The sequence below is a fragment of the Hydra viridissima genome, unplaced genomic scaffold, assembly GCF_058129835.1.
Source record: "Hydra viridissima isolate aposymbiotic clone 2 unplaced genomic scaffold, HvirCarnegie_v1 scaffold_10, whole genome shotgun sequence".
Lineage (NCBI taxonomy): Eukaryota > Metazoa > Cnidaria > Hydrozoa > Anthoathecata > Hydridae > Hydra > Hydra viridissima.
The window spans coordinates 5329356-5350002 of record NW_028324309.1 but is presented as its reverse complement, the minus strand read 5'-3'; the positions used below and the strand labels follow the sequence as shown (position 1 = coordinate 5350002).

The following is a 20647-nucleotide window of genomic DNA, read 5'->3' as shown; positions in this document are numbered from 1 at the left end:
CAAATTATTTCATAAAACTCCGTTTTGCTATAACTTATAATTAAGAAAATTTATAATTTTACAAAAAACAACATTTATAATTTCAAAATAATTTATTACATATCTATTACACAAACTTTAAAAATAAATTCTTGTAGTATTTTCACACGCTCATTGAAAGTTTAATAAACACAAAAAGTATTGTATCATTCAAAATCAGAAAAGAAAAAAAAAGATTTATTTCGCAAGAATTCTTGTTATAAAAAAACGCTATAAATACCATTCTGTCGTCCTTTTCAGGTAAAGATAGGAAAAAAAAAAACAGTTACTTGAAACAAAAGCTACGTCACGGCATCGCTTATCTTATCTGACCCTCTCTTTTTCTTAACGACACGAGCACACTTTGGGCAAGTATTCTTCGAATAGCATAATCTACAATTACATTAAAAAACATAAAGAAATTTTTGTGCTGCAAAAATCAAATAATTCATAATTAAACTAGAAGCGTGCTGCAATTACCGATGAAAAGTTCCTTTACACGAGCACACTGTGACATGATTATCGAAAGGAAATATAATTTCATTAGCGTTGCAATATTCACAAACGAAGCCTTTACCTTGACAAAGCTATATATAAAAAAAAGTGACTTTTAAAAGTAAATTTAAAACTTTTAAAAATACCCAAAATGTTAACTCATTAATGGAGAAGCACACATTGACAAAACGACTTTATGGAGAAAGGAGATCTAAGCGAAGGTAAATAGTTTTAAAAAAAAATAGAATTAGATTTTGTGTTGAGAAAACGAAAGAATAAATTATTTCGAAAAATAAACAATCGTTTGGAAGTCAAAAAAATTCAACACAAAAAGCTGGTTTTCGCAAAAAGAAAAAGAAAATTTTTTTTACTATCTTTCAAGACTAATACTTGTACCTATAAAGCATCAATTTTCAGCTATGAAAAAATATCTCTACATTATATTCACATCATAATTAAGATCCGACAAATTTTCTGGTAAGGTATCATCAATAATCCTGGTGTCATTCTGAAATTACATTTCTATCTATACACTGATAGAGCTTTTCTTAGCTGATTTTTTAAAATTAACATGTCAAATAAATAAAGATTTGTACTACGTTTGTCTCACAAATGTGATTTTACTTGATAGCTGTCTAGAGAAGAAACTTTAAGTCAGGAAAAAAATGTTCATAAACTTTTCACAGGAACATTGGCAGTCTATTTTATAAGCACTTTACAAAAAGTAGCAAAAGAAGAAAATAACTTACAGGACAATCAAATTTAATATGCTTAGCAAGGATTGCATGTTTTATAGTAAGCTCTTCAAGTAAAATATTCCTTTCAACATCTATTAAATCTTGTAACGAATAAGTGTTTGAGTTGTCCATAAAGTGTTGACGATTTTGGAACTAATAAAATAAAAGAGAGAAATTTGAAACAACTATAGTATTTTTAATTGGCCCAAAGACTCAGAATGAAAAAAAAAAAAAAAAATTTTATAAAAAAGTATTTCATACAACAGTTCATGGGAATATAGAAGCAGGTAAATTCCATTATATAAGGAATTTACCTGCTCCTATATTCCCATGAACTGTCATCATATGGCTTTACAGTCTTCTAATAATAACTTTAAAAAAAGAAAAGCAAGGCAACAATACAGTGGTTAACTTACATTAAGAAGCAGACATTCCTGAATACCAATACGGCAAGTAGTAATATATTCTTTCATTAAGATAACTTGAACACGCAGGGTCTAATGAAGATGAAATTACAGCAAAATCTAACAAAAAAGTTTTTAAAAATACACTATAACAGCATGATAACAGCAAATTTGATCAAAAACTATACTTCCTTTGACTTACATTAACATCTTGGAGTTCTTCAATAAAGCTGAATAGAGATGGATTTACATTTTGTAAGTTTATAATAGGTTTTCTCAACATGCTTAGCAATATGAATTTTGACTGGCGACAGACCTAAAGCATAAAAACAAGCAGCTGATTAAAAATTGAAAACTTTTTTTGATATTTTACAAAGAATTCAGTAGTTATTAAAATATATACACCTGTTTAGGTGTAAAATCCCAATTATGCAAGATTCGAGCTGGTATGGGCAAAGTATCATTCCAATGGCATCTATGGCAGTAATGAAGGCCAGTATAATCACAGATACGAGATGCAAAAACACCATCTTCTATAAAAAGCAAAACCTTTTTTTGATTGAAATGATTAAAATGATAAAAAAATTAATTAAGTATTTATAACTTAAGAAATTGAACACTTTTTCCACAACTACCAGGTGTCTAAAATGTTATCTGTAACAAAAAATATCTTTAATTAGTTGTCAAGATTTCAAAAAAATATATACCACATGATTACTTAAAATTATTCTGTGAAAGCAATCAGCACATCGATATTGCTGAGATGAAAGGCCACTCTCAGGACATATTTCCATCTGGTATGTAGTTTCAGAAGTCTAAAAAGTATCGAAGCAATTTTACAACAAATTTTGATAGAACATATTTCTAAGAAAAAATTTTCAAAAATTACCTTTTTACTGTTGATACATGGCTTGTCCAAATTACGCAAGCATGCTTGATGACAGTGAAAACCACAGTCTGACAGACATGAAATAAAACATTAAGACAGCTTAAATAAACCCTGAAAGCTATAGATACCAGCAAAATTCTTTTTTGAAAAAATTTTATGAAGCAGGAAATCAAATTTACCTTTACAAATATAAGCTTTCTGTAACAGCAACCAAATCATGGTAGCACAAACATCACATTCAACTTTTAAGGATAGACGAGCTTGTTTTTGCATTTGGTGACCAAGTACCTTCTTTGTGTGGGGTATAACCCCAATGGCTGATAACTCCTAAAAAGTTATTTTGATTTCTTTTAAAGAGTAAATCTAGGCATACAATCTTTTATATGCAGCAGCACTAAAAAATAATAACAAATAACAGTAACAATATCACTGTTAATAAAAATTATAAAAAAAACATTTTTGGATAATCTTACCTCATGCTCTTGTTGCTTTAATCGCAATTGTATCAACTGGGTTACAAGTTCTTTTCTTCGCTCTGATTTTTCAGGGGAACTTTTTATCAGCTCTTTACATGAAGCTATAGCATTTTGAAGCTCCTCTTGTGAGGAGAAACCCATAAAACTCTAGAGAAAAGTTTTAAAGCACAGAAATATTTACATGAAAATGTAGTTTAAAATCTGGTTTTATACCTGTTAAAAATTTTTTGCATGAAATACTTTTATTTAATACATACAGATATATAATACTATATAAAAAAACATGAAAACTCTTTTTTAAAATATGGAATTTCAAATCAAATTTTACCTTAAAAAATAATTTTACCTCTGGAGAAGAAAAGTAGTCTTCTTTTAAACCAATAAAGCTATCACTAATACCAAGCTCAGCTAGTATGCTGAAACTTCGATCACTTGAACTGCATGTGTCACTATCAGAATCAGTAATATAATGTTGTTGTTCAAAAGATTTGGATACTGTTGATATTTTAGCATTCTTTGATATCAAACTTTGTGAACTATATTTAGGCTCATTTGATAAAACAGTTGACAAATAAGATGGTTTTTCAGCTGTAACTTGACTTGAACTTTCAACAACATTTTCATTTGTAAGAATTCCTGGAACATAATGTATCTCAGGTAACGGCTTATTGAATTCAAGAACATTTGATACATGCTCTGAATCATTAATTCCATTTACAGAATTAGACTTATCACCAACCTCACCATCAGCATTTTTTTTGTATCCAAAATGATCAAGAACCATTTTTGATCCTATTTCATCATTCTCTTCATTTTCTATTCCATTGTTTAACAAACTATCTGCAAAACTCTCTGAGTTGTAATTAAAAAGGTCTTCAACTTGTTCATTAGCTAAACTAAAAAAATTGTTATCAGCATTATCAGCAACACTTAATTTATTGAGTTTAGTTACTTGACAGAAAGCAGAGGTTTTTGATGGTATAAGTGTGGATGTAGGCATAATTGACAGGGTATTGTGTATTGGAACAAACTCTGTCATTTTAACTTTGATTGGATGTTCGTTTGAAATAGAAGAACTAGATATTACTGAACTAAGCAAAGGCATTTCACCAGTTTTTGTATCATTATAATTATTATCATTACAACAGTTATTGTTATAATTTCCTTCATTTAAGTTAGGGAAAAGTTCAGAGCCCAGATTAATAGGACTATTCTCATCTATTGTACTACTTGATACATCACAAGTTCTATCCAAGTTATTTTCTGTGCTCAAATTTTTAATACAATTTGTTGGTGTGGCAATCAACTGATCTGTCTTTATTAGTTTATTATTCTGGGGTTCACTGGATGGATTGGCAATAGTTGTACAAGTGTTTTTAGTTTTTTCATGATCTATTAAATCAACCTCAGGTGTTTTACATTTATTACAGCCCAAGCTTGTTTCAACAGTCATGTTTGTCAATTTTTCATTTAAGTGGATAACTGAATCATCAAGAGTAATTTGATTTTCAGAGTGTTGATTTTTAACTGTTGAAGATTCAAACTCATTTCCATTATTTGAAAATACTTCTGGATCAGAAATTGTCACAATATTTGATGCCTGTCCACGAGGTTTTCTACGAGCATTCGTTTGTTCTCCATGTGTAAAGCTTCTTACAACTACAAATGCAGAATGTAAAAGAAACCATAAAAAAAATTTTAATTTAAATATAATCTCTGCATAATGCATTAGTTTGCACTATGGTAAATAAACTATGGTAAATAATAGCAAATTAACATTAACCTTCAAATGAAGAAGCAAGATTCAAAGATTCATGATTGCTTGTAACTTGTTCTACACTTCTGTAAAAATTCAAATAGTTTAAATTAACAACTAATAGAAATATAAAAAAGTAGTAACATTCTCAATATGAAGTTTTTGTAAAAAGATATTTTAGCTGCACATGATGAGTACAGTATTTGATTGAATAGTTGTTTTTTTGTTTGAAAATAAAAAATTTCATATTGCAATAAGAAAATTTTAACAAAAAGGTTTATACAACTATTTAAATAATAAAGCTTATCACACATTTAAGAAAAGGAATAATAGGGTTTAACTTAAGCTCAGGTCATTAGGTTCTTTTTTTTTTGGAAATTAAGGTCAAATTATATTTGAATAAGAACTTTTGAAAAGAATGATCCATTTGAAAAGCTAGATAATATTTATATTCTGCAAGTAAAATTAAGTGAATAATCAATATGATGACTGATAAGACAAATACCTTTTTTTACAAAAAACTGGACCTATTATTGAAATAACAGATATAAATGGATTAACATGGGCAAATTTTGAAGCAGGTTTAATATAGCACCACTATAAGTGGTTTTCTTTAAGATCTAATTAACATTTTTAATATTACATTTTTTTAAAAGTCAGTAATTTTGATAAAATATGCATGTCAGTAATAAAATGTGTAAAATTGTTGTAAAGCATAGGTTACATTTGGTTTTTCGGTTTTTAACAAACAATATTGAATAAAGTAAAAACTTCTACATCAGTCATGTAAAAAAAAAAAAACTACATTCAAAACAATTTATATATATAGTCATACTTTGGTTAGAAAATTCAAAAAAAAAAAAAAAAAACCATACCTCACATATCTTATGCTATTTTGCTTAAAACCTTCAAGAAGTGCAGAACTGATATTCGATAAAAACCATTAAACTCACATTTATAACCAGTTTTAAAAAAAATTTATTAATGAATATTAGGATAAAAAACAAAAAGCTTTGCTGTTTTAATTGCATAAAGATTTCTATTTTAACAAACTTCAGAAAACTTGATATATCTTAAAAGATTGATATTTGTAAAAAAGATTGAAGTTAGTACTTTGTTCATAACTATTTTTAAAAAAAACAAAAAACCAAATTTCAATGCTTAAATGTTGTGTTTAGATAATTTGTTTTAAAAAAATCACTTTTTTTTTTGGTTCTAAATCTAGTTTTTTTTGAAGCCCCCTACATTATTTTAAATTTCATTTAAAAATTTTATTTTTAAAGTTCGTTTTAAAAATAGATAAAATGAGAAAATTTTTTGGTTTTATTTAGATTTTTAAAGAGAAGTTCTTTTTTTCAATATTTCAGGATTTGAATTTATTCTACCAGTAAAAAAATCTTCAGTTTCCTTTAACAGCTTTTTAATTTATATTTTTCATTACTTTTTAATTTTAAAATATTGGTCAGTAATATTAACAAGTAAAAAATGTTTGAGACTTTTAACAATAACCAAATTATGTGTTCTTGCTTCACATTCCTATAACTTTTTTTTATGATATTTAGGACAAATGATATTGTTAAACACACACTGTTTCAAAATGAAGAAAAGTCAGTTTCTGGTAACACTGAGTTAGGCCTATGGAAAAATATTTAACAATGAGCTGGCTAATTATAAAATATTTGATATTGCAAAGCACTTAAACTAATGACTTGAGTTCTTCTTCTTATGGGTTCTAAATTTTGGAAAATCTACCAACATATGAACGGTTGCATGACAATTGGTAGATCAAAGGAGTCATTATGAAAACTTAAATTTTTCATAAGGAAGTTAAATTTGATTGATATTTATAAGTAAAAGAGCTGTACTACAATAATGTAAATATGATAAAAACTAATTTTAGTATTACCCAGTAATTATTATGAGCTTTTTGTTAAATCACGTAATTATTCATATTAATAATTGAAAAATATATATTATTCATACATAAAAAAAGTAATTATATCTGCTACACTTACATACTGAACTGAATTGCAGATATAGCATAAGTTATCAAGTTTTGCACAGATTGCATCTTAGTTTTGTCCCGAACAAAGGCCGATGGTTTGTAGAAATCCCTTCAACACAAAAAAATAGTATTTTAGAATATTATAATTTAAAATTTATGGATCAGTAACTGAAGGATGTTAAAAATCTAAAGGACAGTGTTATAAAATTGAACTATTAAAAGGTTTAATAATCTAGAAGTATCTTTTCATCTAATAACATTATAACAAAATTGAAACTAAAAAATTAGTTCTTGTAATTCCAAGAATTCTGGTCATTTTTTTATACTGCACTAATGGTGCAATGATCTCAGCATTTTGATTCCTGTATCATCCTCCTTGAATTTCAGTCCTTATTAACTAAGTAAAAAAAATTTTTATCATGATTGGCACTAAATTTTTCAGCCTAAAAAAATTGACCTATATGACTTCAGTTAATCACCTTTAGCATTTTAACCATCTAAACTCAATTGCAGAAATGATTATCAAGTCTAGGATTTGTTGTACTTAAGTCCTCAACTACAATTTCAGCTCTGGTTCTTAAGTATTTTAAAATTAATAGACAAAACCACAGGTCAGAATTTAAAAAGCCAGGCTTAAAAAATAAATTATATGAACCAAGCACCGGCGTTACTGCAGTGTAGTAAAAGTGCATAAAAATGGCAAAATCTGATTATCTCTGTGCATATTTACATAAATCTGTATAAAATGGGAAGCGCTTACTGCAGCCTGCAGTAAAGTTACAGTAAAAAAAAATGTTTATGTTGGAAATGGTTAATTTGAATAATCACCATTTACCATTTTTAAATTTATACATCATTACCCTCTCTGCTAAAAAAGCATTAAAAAAAAAAATTTGTAAATGTAGCGTGTGTAAATTTGCATAAAAATAAAACCTTTTACCACAGAGCAGTAAAAATGGATATCCAGTGCTTGATATATGTATTTTATTGCCTACATGTAACTGGAGTTTGTTATTTTCATGTCCAAAAGCCAATAAAAATATATTTAAAGAAGCTGCCAATTTTAAAACATTTTTTGTCTAATTGCTTTAGAATGATAATATCATTTCTAAGAATCACTCTTAAAAATTTTTTTTTAACTTTTCTTTTTAGTTTTTTTTTCTTAAATCTCCATTAAGATACACAAGCCTTTTTTTCTTTATGGTTGCTCATCATTTGGATTTTGTGTCTATGTGGTTTTATTTTAGGTTTTCCAGTTCTAACAATATCATTACTCTTAAGCATTCTTAATTTAATTTTTTTTTTTTCAACTTATATGTAAAAAAGCAAATACAAAATTTACTTTAAAACATTTGAGCCCTCAATAAGTAAATTGAAGTAACTTCCCATACTGCCTTCGTTTAAGGAATGACGAATCCAAGCTTCACTTCTTGTTTTATCGCTCTGCTTGAAATTCATCCTGCAATCATAAAAGAGAAATTTTGAAATATAAGTTAAACTTGAATATCATTTAATAAAAATCCTAAATCATGTGCTCACAGAACTTAACATCATTTAATATTGTATCCTGAAATAACCAGTCTATGCGCTGAAATAAACAAAAAAAACAAGCTTTAAAATAATTAATGTATTAATAAACATAAATGAGCAACAAAGAAAACAACAAAACTTAGAATTGTTAAGAAAATAATTATATTACAACCATTTAGGTTTAATGAACAAAAAATATAAAAAAAGTATATGGAACTATATTTTTGTTATCTTTTTTATGTGATTTATTTTTATTGTTTTGTTTTCTTGTAATTAGTTTTTTGATTCTCTTTTTCATCCCTACATTTATATATATTTTTTTTGATTTAGAGCTTCTTTCACAAGTGTCTCTTAAAACAGTGAATGACAGTTTCCTCTTCTCTCTATTAATAGCTGACTAATATATGAGCATCTGGATTTGGGAATCCAAGGATATTAGAACACATTTTGATCATTGCATGTTTGTGTTGTTTGTGGATCTCTGATCCACAAACGATGAAAAAAACAAAAGATGAGCATTCTGTTTTCAGCAAAACCTCTCTCAAAATGTGTGCTGAAGACATTAATCTGCAAAGTATCATAAGCTAGGGGTTGATTCTTAACAATTGAAGGGTCCTGGCAACCTTTCATCTAACAAGATTAAACTTTTCTTACATAAAATTTGTTGGTAAACATGTTAAAAATAATATAATTCAACCAACCTTAAGTATCAATTTTCATTTTGCCACTTATCAGGATTAAACACCTGTATAAAAAAATCCATTTAAAGTATTAGCAGGCATAGATGTTTTAATTCAACCAGAAAGTTCTAACATTTCAAATATACACAGTCTTGCCAGAATTGTTGACTAATGAAATCTTGAATGCTTAAATGGCTGAAAAATACTAATATCTGGGGGTTGTTTAAAGTCAGAAATATGTCCAATAGATCTTGCTTCAGATCTTGATTCTTGCTCAGATTTCTGAAGTGACAAATCTGGATTACCTTTTATAAATAGTTTTTTTTTTAATTCATGGATTAGGAAAACCCTTCCTTGAATATGCCAAACATTTTCCTAGCAGCACACAGTGGGCCAGAATGCAGTTTTACTGGACAAAATTCGTAACTAATTTAATATTAGAGCTATATTCACTAAAATTAGTATGAGTACTAATATGATGTCTGCACTTTTTATGAAGGTAATATTTTTTTATTTCGTTGCTATGGATACCTTTATTTTGCTTAGCAACAACCTACTTTTGTTATCTGCAGATATTTTATAAGTGCTATATTCACTAAATTTGGCATGAGTACCAATATGAGATCACACTTCTTACAAAAGTGATAATTTTTTAAATTTAGTTGTTATGGATAATTATATTGCTTAGTTACCGGATACTTTCCTTAGTTACAAAGTGGTAAATTGATATTTGAATATTTTATCGGATTTTTGACCCACCTATTTTGAATAACAATTGAGTATTTAGGTAAATAATGTTTTAGGAATAATAAAAGCAAAAAATAGTGCAAGAAAACATTGTCAATTTTAAATTGCATTAAAAAATTATAAAACAATAATATCGTTTGAAGATTAAGTAATTGTAAAACATCTGAAGGAAATGCTTTATGATTTGTTTGGTGTGATGTTGATTTACGCAGTGATGAAATAACAGGATCACTGGAAGCTAGGAGTCTATTAATAAGATCAGTATTTGTTGCTTTTCTGGATGTTTTTTGGCTGAAATTTTCGCGATAAGATTTGAAGTCTTTATTTCTAGCCTCTTGAGCTTCCTCTGACATAAGTCCGATGGGTAATGTAAGGCTTTTAATTATGTCATGTCCATGTATCAATACTTTGTGAACTGATTGAGCCATGTAATACCATGGATAAAGGGACACATATAGTCTAAAAGTGTCAAAACAATAATCCTTGAACTTTAAGCAGTCTATTTCATATCCTGAAGAGAGCGTTACTAAGATAATGCAAAATCTAAATATAAGGTTTTGATCAATACCCAGAACTTCAGCTGTTTGTTCATATGCTGCAGAAGCACGCCTTGAGCTATTGCCATCATCGCTTGTTCCAGAACCACCACTTTTAGGGAAATTAACAACAAGTCCCATTTTGTTCATAAAATCAGTCTGAATCTTTCGTTTAGCTACAGATGCCTTTTCTTTGTGTTCTCTAGATCTTGCTTGCCACTTTCTTGTTTCTTTTTTATATGCAATGTGCAATACCATCTCAAAAAATCGAATCCATGCATGAAGACTGGAAAGACCATATTTGAACTCTCTGTTAAATTAACCTCTTAAGAGGTTAATTTAATCTCTGTTAAATTAACCTCATAAGAATTATGAATCTCATTTTAATACATACCCCCAATATTGTGTACTTAGCGCAATTAAAATACTGTTAAAACAACGTTAATGCAAAAGTGAGTTATTGCTATGCAAAATTTAGTACCATAGCAACCAAGTTAAAACATACATAAAATCTGAACGGGGATTTAAGGGGACGAGCAATCAATTAAAACTCGATTGAAGCATCATATAGCTCAAATAAATATAAGATAATACATGGCAAATTGTGGTAATTATTAGTTATTGTGCGGCAAAAAATAAGTTTCCTAAGAAATTTTTTTTTTTAATCTGTGATTTTCAAATTATAACTGAGATAACATGCTATGACAAATTTATTTCCCACATTGGTTTTTCTTATCTCTAAATACTCTAGAATATAATGTACTAATTTTTTGTTTCAAAAACGTAGATGTAATTGAAATATAACACAACGTTGATGTCACCGTTAATTACTTATTTATAATTTTTTTTTTTTTTTTAATCTCAATATTCAAATGCTTAGAGTCCTGGTAACTAAGGGATTTAATATAAATAAATTATCAATAAATTTCTCCTAATATATGTAGATACTAAAATTAAATAGGTTTTCAAGATTAGACAACTAAAATTTTTCCCATTTTGTCCACCTACTGGCCCACTGTGCAGCATAGCAAATTCAAATGCTTAATTACAAAGTTTAATTGAATTTAATACATGCCCATTTTTTAAGCTAATATAATATAATACTTTTTAAAAAGCTGTTCTTCCCTTTCTTTAAAAGCCTTTATTAAGCTTGTAGAGTAATGCCTAACTTTAAAACCCACCATTCACTGATTGTCTAGCTCGCTCGATTGATTTACTCTATATTGTTTACTTGTTCTTCTCTCACTTATAATTTTATTCTGAGCATCTTTAACAATCCGAACCTTTGATTCCTCTCTTCACCTACCATATTCAGCTTCATTCATTATGTTAAATCTCTAATCTTGTTTGCTTAGTTAAATGTATTTGCCTCTATCTCTTCCATGACATAAATCGATTGTGTAAAACTAACAATCAGAAATACAATCAAAATATATGCAATAAAATGAATAAGCAATTTTAAAACTGTCTGAATTTCAATATTTCAATAAAGATTTTTATGGTAAAACCATCCAGGTTAAGTATAAATAATAGAGCAAATATTTTTTATTTTCTTTTTTTTAACTACACAGAATTGATTATATATTGATAGCTGCATTTCATACCATATTTACATGACATTATATCAAAACAATTTTTACCATAAATCATAAAAATTTATAGCTGAAAAAGAACTTTTGATGTCAAAAATACGTCGTAAACTTTTTTTATTTTGTTGTTTTCAAAAATCTTTTTTTTATTGATACAAAGATATTTGTGAAAACAACTCCTAAAATGTGCTCTAGATCTTTTAAGGAACATATATTTCTTAAAGCAATGATTCAAAAACATGGTTGTTTTAATATATTTGAATATTTGGGATTTCAGTTACAGAAATCCCAAATATTCAAATATATTTTCCATTTAAAATATACCAGACATGTAAAACAGTATCAATAAACATTTTAGCATTTTACTACTTTATATCTTTATTATCTTTCATATAGATAACTTATTAACTAAAAAAACAAAAGCAATCTAAACAAAGACATGAAAAAAAAAAAAAAAAAAATTACAGATTTGTTATTAATCTAATTTTTTCTTCAAACATGACTTATTATTTGAACTTAATCTTCTGTACTAAAAATATTTTATTATTTGAGCTTAATCTTCTGTACTAAAAACAACCATAAAGTATTACAACTTATCTGAACAGAGAAAAACAACTTTTAAGTGTGAAATTTAAAAAAGCAAGTAATAACACATTGACAATTTTAAAAAAGTAAAAGATACCTGTAAATCATATGAACAGTTTCTTTTGGAGACAATATCTCAGCAATGCGCCAAATTGAGTTACTAAAAATTGAGGGAAGCTGGGAACACTTATTCACTTTAAAAAAGGTTTAAAAATTACAAAAATACAACAAGCAAAAACAAAACAAAAAAAATAATAATAATAATAAAACAAAGATGATTTTAAGAAGCTACAAATATAATTCTAACACTGCGTTAAACTTTTTTCAGACCATTATACTTGATTAGTAAATAAAAATTTAAATTGGAAAAAGTATTGTCTTTTGATCTTTGTTTTTATTCAAAACAGAAAGCTCACTTTTTCCCCTTCAACTCATGGTTAAGAATAGCAAATAAGCAATTGCAAAAGTCTTCAGAAACCTTTCCATCTTTTAAGATATTTCCTTGTTTTAATTGAGAATTTAAATCAGCCTCTTCTTTAGCCTGCATTAACAAAATGAAAATATAAAGTAATAATAATAATAACAATAAATAATAATTGTTAATAATAAAAATAATATTAACAATACCAGCAACAACACTAACAATAATAAAAATAATTAAATAATAGTAAAAATTTAAAACAAAAAAATATAAATTTAGTCACTTAAAACAAATATATATCCTTCTTAACATAATTTAGACACTAAGCAATTTTTTTAATAAAATCTTTCTTTATCTACCATGGCTGATTTGGTAAAAAATAAGAAATTAGTTTTAGTGTGTTGAGTTATATCTGCATAATCAAACCCTAAGAAAAAACACCTTTCTCTTATTTAGTTACCTGTGAATTTTTCTTTTAGAATCAAAATCTCAAATCATTTACAAAATAATACCTTTAGCAATTAATATACTCTATTAGTTTAAGTAAATTTTTTTTTTCACAAATAAAAATTTTTAAAAGATAAATTCACTTGTACTTAACCTTTTCAACTGAAATAGCAAAATTGTCTAAAAGAGAAACTTTTTGGGTATCCTCCACAGTTGATACGGCATAAGCTAAATCATCAAATAAAAATATTACTATCATTTTAAGTGTGAAAATCACTGACTGCAAAGAATTTATTCTAAAACAAAGCTACTACAATATATCATATCTATCACAATGCATTTTGTATTTTGTTACCCATGATACACTGATGAATAAATTACCTTTGTTAACACCAAGAAAATGCATTACATACTTAGAGTCTATTTAAAAAAAAATTAAAAACCCTAATTAAAAGATTCTTATTTACCTTCAAGCTTGTCTTTCAAAATATTCATTATTTATAATCAATGATTCATCTACATAGAAAAATTTAAATTTAAATTTAAAACTAATTTAGCCCTATAAATGTATAACAATAAAACTAACATTTCAAACATATAAAAAAATCTTTCAAAAAACTTTTTTTAAAAACCTACTGATCAAAAAAATCTACTGCTGTATTTGTAGAAATAATACAAACTATGTAATAAGCAAGTTGTGAGTAATGTTTCAAGCAAAATAGTTATTGTGCAGAATATTGTCATGTAGAACTATTAGGCTATAAGCAGAACACACACAAAAAAAAGAACTTTGTACAATTGAGAATTGTAGAAAAAAATTACTATTATTTTAAACAAACAGAATTTTGATAAATCAAAACATTGTAACGCTAAACTTTAACTTTTGTAATGATTTGCACACCAAACAGTTAGTAAAGATTTGCACAACAATCAGTAATAACTTGCACAACAATCAGTAAACAGAAAAATTAAGCAAACTTATTTTAAATAATAGTAAAAAAAATTTTAAATTCATTTTTATATACTCAAATTTTATTTGCAGATCAAAGAAAACTATGAACAAAAATGTTTATCATTGCAAAAGTAAACAACATCAAAATGATATTTTTATTATTGCTATCATAGTTTAGATTTATTTTTAGATCTAATCAGTCCTTCTAGCACGTCCCATTGTTCTTTAGATACTTTGCTAAGTTCATTAAAAATTCCAGAATATCCTCTTCTCTCGCCGCCGTCAAAACACACAATCTAGAAGAGAAAAGACGCATTTTAAAAAGTGACACCAAAACATCATTTAAAAAAATTGTTACAAAACTCTGCAAGAAAATAAATTTGGATTATAAAAGTTTTTTATACCTCCCCATTCATAAAGCTAGCATAGTCAGACAATATATAGGAAGCAAGATTAGCAAGCTCTTCAATTTCCCCAAATCTTTTCACAAGAATTTTTTCTTTTGCAACTTCCATGAACTTTCCTGTGGGATCAAGTCTAGAAAAAGCACCCTAAGAAAAAAAGGAGTTGCTAAACATCATTGGATTGTGAGAAGGAACAATATAAACTAATAAAGTTCAAACTTCCCAAAGGGGGTACATTTCTACATTTTGAATTTTTTAGGATTTTTCTGCATTTTTTTAGCCAAAAGTTTTATATAAAAATGAAATTGTTAAAAATCATTTTTTATGTGAATGAATTTTAAAGATTTAAAAGTTTTTTGTTTTAGCAATCAGTATAAAAAGTTTCAGAACATTTTATGTTACAAAATAATTACAATTGTAGTTGTTGTTACTTTTATTAATCACAAAACTAGTCTTTTCCTGCTCTTTTTATCCTCACCTCAGTTACAAATGATCCAGGTGCAATTGCATTCAAACGAATCCCATATTTTGACCACTCTGAGGATAAGGACCTAACAAAAGTAATTTAAGATAAGAATCAAATTAAAGAAATTAAATAATGAAGTATTTTCAGACAAAGATTTTTATGAATTGATAAGTGAAATCAAAATATAAGGAATTATGTACTGTACAGCAACAACAAGCATACACACACACCACACCACACAATAAACAGAATGAAATGTATATTGCACAACAAACGTAATCAAGGAGCTCATGCATATTCCTTACTTATTTTCTAAATTTCTTGGGAATTTAACAAAAATTCATCAAAAAATCATCTTTTATACTAATTTATTGTAATCATTCTAAAAAAGAATTTTTAAAGTTAATAGAACCAGATGAGTAGTAGCTGTTGGACGCTTAACTTACATCCAAATGTGATAATCTACTAATTGTAAACCACAACTTTTAATTCAGTTAAAACTGTCCTATCAAATGCAACTTCATTTGTAACTTCACTTGGTACACATATAAATCCTATTTAAATGGTACTTAGAATATATAAAACCAAAGTTATTTTCAAACTTAAGGATTTTTAACAAAACAATTTAAAAAACTTTTAAAGGTCTAACCCACATTTTGTAACCTCAACATTAAACTTATCAAAAAGCAAATTCTGATTTTAAAAAACAGACACACTTCACCATAGCATCAACGCCAGCTTTGGCACATGCAGATGGCACAACATATCCAGAACCTAGATCTGCATACCAAGTTGTTATAGAAAGAAAGGACCCACCTACAAAAAATATTGTAAAAAGTCAAAACAAAAAAATTGATCAAACTAAAATGATGTAGTAAAAGAATACTATCAAGTTTGTAAATGTATTTATTATTATAATTTTTAAATTTAGATTTACAAAAGTTTATGGCCACTGTACTACTTAAAAAATTACAGCCCAAATTTTCTATAAGAGACTTCAATTAAATTTTTATGAAAATGTTTTGTAGCCATTTTCTTTGCAGCAATTACAGCTGCACAACAAAGTGGTATTGACTCAACCAATTAACACAAGCAGGTAAAATTTTATCCCATTTACCCTTCAATGATATGTATAATGGGGCTTTATTTGAATTCAATACTTTTATACTTGACAATTTTTTCTTCAGCATATGATAAATTATTTTCTAAAGTGTCTTTGTAAACAACAGCATTCATATTTCTGTTGATATTAATTAATGTATCAAGCCATGTTTATGCTCCCACAACCTTCTATGAACTAAATGTAAACAATTAATACACTTTTGTTCTTAAATGCATTTTTAAATGTCCTACATCATCAATGTGACTGGAAACTTTTGCACATGTAGCTATAACAATTATTATAATAAATACATTCTTAAACATAAATAATAATCTTTAATTATACTTTTTTTTTTCCTACATCTCATGTTAACATCTCATAAAGATTAAAAAAACAATAGTATTTTTTAAAGATATATTAGAGTATGAAATATCACTTGGTGGAAACTTTTGGTTGCTACTGCATATCAAATTAAATATTGTATTACTATAATTTTACTAATAATTTTTAGCTTCGTTTTGACCTTAACTAGAAATATCATTAGATCTATATTAAACTATCTATACCTTTCTGAGGAACTCTTTGCAATTTTTTGGCATTTAAGACATTTTAATCTTTAGATACTTTCTGAATGCTCTAATTGTTGCTCAGAAAAAATTCCATCAGTTTTTTAAAATGTTAAAGTTTCTTTTTAGCTACTGTTTTACATATTCCTGATTTTATTTGCAATAATCAGGAATAAGTAAAACAGTAGCTAAAAAGAATTTTTATATTGTCTAGAATACTACATGAATAATTTGCTAAGATTATTTGCAAATTATAGAGTTAATGCATACCTGTGTCAAGGTAACACAAACTAGTCAAACTATACTTCCTTATTAAGATAATCCAATCCAATCAATACCAAAACCTTACTACTGTTTGTAGAGTTATTTATGATTATTTTGTATATAACAAAAGTTTTTAACTTAAAAATGCCTTGAAAATGTAAATCACTTTTTATTAGTAATTTATAGCAACTGTCATTTTTTTAAAAAAAATTTAACCTAATAAACAAAAATGTTTACTCATAAAAAGAATTTAAAAACACAGGGTTGTGTGCTATTAAGAAAACTACTAATTTCTCTAAAGATAAAAAATAGTTTTTATTTTTTTTTTCAAGTTTTATATGAAATTTGATCAGGCCACCCATCAAAATTTGAAATAAATCTCTTATCTCAAAATCTAAGATTAGATAAATATTTAGAACTTTTGTTTGTTAAATTGCAACAAACAAAAAAAAAAGAACACTATCATTTATAAACCAAAGTAAGCAAATATATCTTTATATAGCTTTAATAAAGGTGTCTATTGTAGCATCAAGTGAATTTTACTAAGGAATATAAAATTACAAAACAGTTTTATAAATATCTACAAATTTTTATTTTTTAAATGTCAAAATTCAGTTACAAATGGCATTTTTCTTCTTTTGAACTTTATTTGAACTTATAAGTTTGATACATTTAAGTATATCAAACTTTAGGAGAATAGAAATTTATAATTCAATGAATTTAAACTTGAATCTAAAAATTTACAATTCAATGAATTCTGCAAAAAACACTATTATTTCACTACTTGAATATTGTTATTTATTGCAATTTTAGAGAAGCAGTTATATGTACTTAAGCCAATAAAAGAGGTTTTGAACAGCCTCTTGTCAATTCTATTGAGTACATGCATAAAGATAATTTAAAAGGAAAATCCAACTAAAACAAACTTTGTTGAGCTTTAATTAATCTTTTCCCAACATCTAAAGTGACATTGGCTGTTCCGTTAAGGACTATATCAACAATATTTCGAAAAGCATTTGATGAAAGACGTTCAAAGGGGGAAATGAAGTTCCCAGCAGCATTGTTTATAACAATGGTAGGTAGACCTAGTTCTTTCTCTATTGTATCAACAACTGATTTAACACTTTCAGGACTTCGCACATCCAACTCTAATGGTAAAACCTGAAATCAAAAAGGCATGTAATACTTTAATGTTACTTGAAAATTGAAAATGAGTATTTTTCTTAAAACCCAATTAAGACTCTTACATTAGTTAAAAGTGAGAAGTTCAGAAAGAAGAAATACTTAAAATTGTAATTAATAATAAAGGCAACTATTTCAGTTTATGATTCCATGTATACTTTAATGATTTGTAAAACCATTATAAAAGACGAGTACTTTTACTTTTATAAACAATATGAGCTCAGTGATTTAACTTAATCATTTACAAATATCAAAACTTACAAACTTCTCCTCTACCATTTAAATTTAAACAAAAATTATTTAGCTGATTTTACCTTGTTCCCTGTTAATGAGAATATTTCTTCAGCTGCTTTTTGACAGACAGGTAATTTTCTAAAGAATAACTTCATTTTAAATGTTTATGTTTACAGTAAAAATAATTATAGTAAAAATCCTTAAATTTGACTACATTTTTTTATTTTGACTACATTTTTTAAATTTGAATACATTTTTTAAATTTGACATTATATCAAAAGCCTGAGATGTTAAGATAAACATAAATAAAATTTGAATTTTTGCCTTTTCTTGAATTCAGTAAATGCTTGAACCTACTTTATTTGATTAAACCAAATTTAGGATTGTTTTAACATTCTTATTATAAATGATAAAATAACTTCAAAATAGAAAATGTCAATTTCCACATCATTTCTTTCTTTTTTTTTTTTTTGAATATCAAAATTTGAGAAGACTGTATTTAAAGAACATTAAATAAAAAATTCAGAGTTTTTAATTAGAAAAGATATTTAGTCTTCCTGAGCAAACATTTTTAATTTAGAATTTATTGTTATTTTTATATTGATTTTAAACCAATAATATCAAACTTTTAAAGAAATCTGTCTATAGAATATTTTTAGAAAATCTATGACTCAAAGCTTTATATGTTTATGTCATACCTACTTGCTATTACAACACTAGCACCAAGTTGTGATAAAACCTTTGCCATTCCTTTACCTAGACCTGTACCACCACCTGTTATAAAAGCAACTTTACCATTAAATGTACCTTGAGGTAGCATTGTTTTTACCAAAGCTGGAAATTTGTTTGCCATTTTGTCAATGTGTATACTTTTTCTTTAAATTGTTAGTAAACAAAAAACAAAAAAACAACAACTATATAGTTATAACTGGGAAATTCAACTTAAACAAGATTTACTTTATTTTAAGTTGTTCTTTTATTAAACTTTGTATTTTTGATAGGTTTCATATATACTTGTTTTTTTCCACACTTGAAAAGATTATTATATAATCTAGAGTGATAGAATCACGCACACACACTTGCTAGCTCTAATGTCGCAAAAGTGGATGGATATTTTAAATTGACTTAATCAGACTAACGACCTTTTTCTACGATTTTACAAACATTTGCAATCATTTCTGAATAAGTCATTCACTCTAAAGTTTCCCTTTTCAATTTCCTCTAAATTTTCTGATTTAGAGGAAATTATTTATAAATGAAAATACTCTATTTCATTCGCTATCTGGTAGGACAAACGATTTCACATAAAATTACACTTTCACTTAATTAAAACAATTTAGAGTGCGGTTTCAACATATAATGCTACGGGAAATTATTTTTGTCGTATTGTTTCTTTTTCGTAATATTTTCAAATATTTCGTTTTGCCGGCGGTTTTATTTGTTTTATTAACTGAAGTGCTGGCTTAATGTAATGTAATGGTGCCATACTTCTTTCTTCGAAAATCCTTTTATTCACCACAACTTGAAATAAAAGTGGAATCCTCAATGACCCTATTAAAATAATTGCTTTTTCCTAAGTTTGAAAAGAAGAGAGTCTATTATCACACTCTTTTATCTTTTGTCATTGAAGTTCCAAAAAATTCTATCGCACCTTTTTTTCAAAGCTCTCCCCTTTCGTTTTGTATGTCCTATTTTAATTTTGTTTATAAATATAAAAACACGTTAAATAGTTCAAATAAAACGGGACCTATCTTAAACAAACAAAGACAACAAACAACAACACTCATTGTTCAATTTAAAATGACACTAAACACAAAAGTGAGTATCAAATAGTGCAGTTCTTGACTTAAAATTTGTTGCTTCTCAGTAATATAAAAGACCAAAATAGTTTCCAATATGTCACAACATTGTTCCATTTTTTTTAAATTATAAAAATAAGTTTAAAGATTTGAAAGTCAACTTTGTACCATCGAGTGCTTACTTCGTTCTGTAAAATTTTTGATTAAATGGAAAAACAAATAAAAGATTTTGGGAACTGATGCGTCAAAGAGTACGCATGCGTATGTGGCGTATAATATTCGGTGCACCTGGAATAACCAACATTGTCTAGAGTTTTCAGCTTTATAAGAAAATAAAAAGTTTCGAAGTTTTTTTTTTATTTT

General features: G+C 26.8%; 2 protein-coding genes across 9 annotated transcripts; both read right to left on the bottom strand.

The window, feature by feature from the left end:
• Positions 1 to 79: 79 nt before the first annotated feature.
• LOC145193132 (uncharacterized) lies at positions 80 to 14075 on the bottom strand. Of its 7 annotated transcripts, XM_090099422.1 has the most exons (19): positions 13952 to 14075; positions 13783 to 13831; positions 13470 to 13543; positions 12864 to 12988; positions 12545 to 12607; positions 8123 to 8239; positions 6791 to 6889; positions 4803 to 4861; positions 3366 to 4678; positions 3017 to 3166; positions 2723 to 2870; positions 2544 to 2611; positions 2373 to 2469; positions 2060 to 2187; positions 1857 to 1970; positions 1667 to 1747; positions 1263 to 1403; positions 499 to 605; positions 80 to 411 (listed from the first exon to the last, which is right to left on the bottom strand). In XM_090099422.1, exons 2-19 carry the CDS (start codon positions 13808 to 13810, stop codon positions 321 to 323), a joined length of 3003 nt encoding a protein of 1000 aa, XP_089955548.1. In that variant the 5' UTR covers positions 13811 to 13831; positions 13952 to 14075; the 3' UTR covers positions 80 to 320. The 7 variants fall into 7 exon arrangements, 4 of the variants coding, with proteins under 4 accessions (XP_089955548.1, XP_089955549.1, XP_089955550.1 ...); XR_016456112.1 differs by lacking the exon at positions 13952 to 14075 and having other exon boundaries at positions 1667 to 1774; positions 2362 to 2469; positions 13783 to 13941; XR_016456111.1 differs by lacking the exon at positions 13952 to 14075 and having other exon boundaries at positions 2362 to 2469; positions 13783 to 13941.
• A 64-nt stretch (positions 14076 to 14139) lies between these two features.
• Positions 14140 to 19865, bottom strand: LOC145193144 (2,4-dienoyl-CoA reductase [(3E)-enoyl-CoA-producing], mitochondrial-like). Of its 2 annotated transcripts, none has more exons than XM_090099435.1 (7): positions 19184 to 19865; positions 18566 to 18623; positions 17996 to 18230; positions 15854 to 15953; positions 15150 to 15222; positions 14672 to 14818; positions 14140 to 14563 (listed from the first exon to the last, which is right to left on the bottom strand). In XM_090099435.1, the coding sequence occupies exons 1-7, from the start codon at positions 19336 to 19338 to the stop codon at positions 14435 to 14437; spliced, it is 897 nt and encodes a 298-aa protein (XP_089955561.1). In that variant the 5' UTR covers positions 19339 to 19865; the 3' UTR covers positions 14140 to 14434. The 2 variants fall into 2 exon arrangements, 1 of the variants encoding a protein (XP_089955561.1); XR_016456113.1 differs by having other exon boundaries at positions 14372 to 14563; positions 15859 to 15953.
• Positions 19866 to 20647: the final 782 nt, after the last annotated feature.

Coding starts and splice junctions, on each gene's coding strand:
- LOC145193132 (XM_090099422.1), bottom strand. CDS start 13,810: ATGAATATTTTGAAAGACAAGCTTGAAG. Junction 13,544..13,782: donor TTTGAAAGACAAGCTTGAAG/GTAAATAAGAAT, acceptor TTGATGATTTAG/CTTATGCCGTATCAACTGTG. Junction 412..498: donor TGTAAAGGAACTTTTCATCG/GTAATTGCAGCA, acceptor ATGTAATTGTAG/ATTATGCTATTCGAAGAATA.
- LOC145193144 (XM_090099435.1), bottom strand. CDS start 19,338: ATGGCAAACAAATTTCCAGCTTTGGTAAAAACAATGCTACCTCAAGGT. Junction 15,223..15,853: donor GGCGTTGATGCTATGGTGAA/GTGTGTCTGTTT, acceptor TACTTTTGTTAG/GTCCTTATCCTCAGAGTGGT. Junction 14,564..14,671: donor CTAGCTTTATGAATGGGGAG/GTATAAAAAACT, acceptor TTTCTCTTCTAG/ATTGTGTGTTTTGACGGCGG.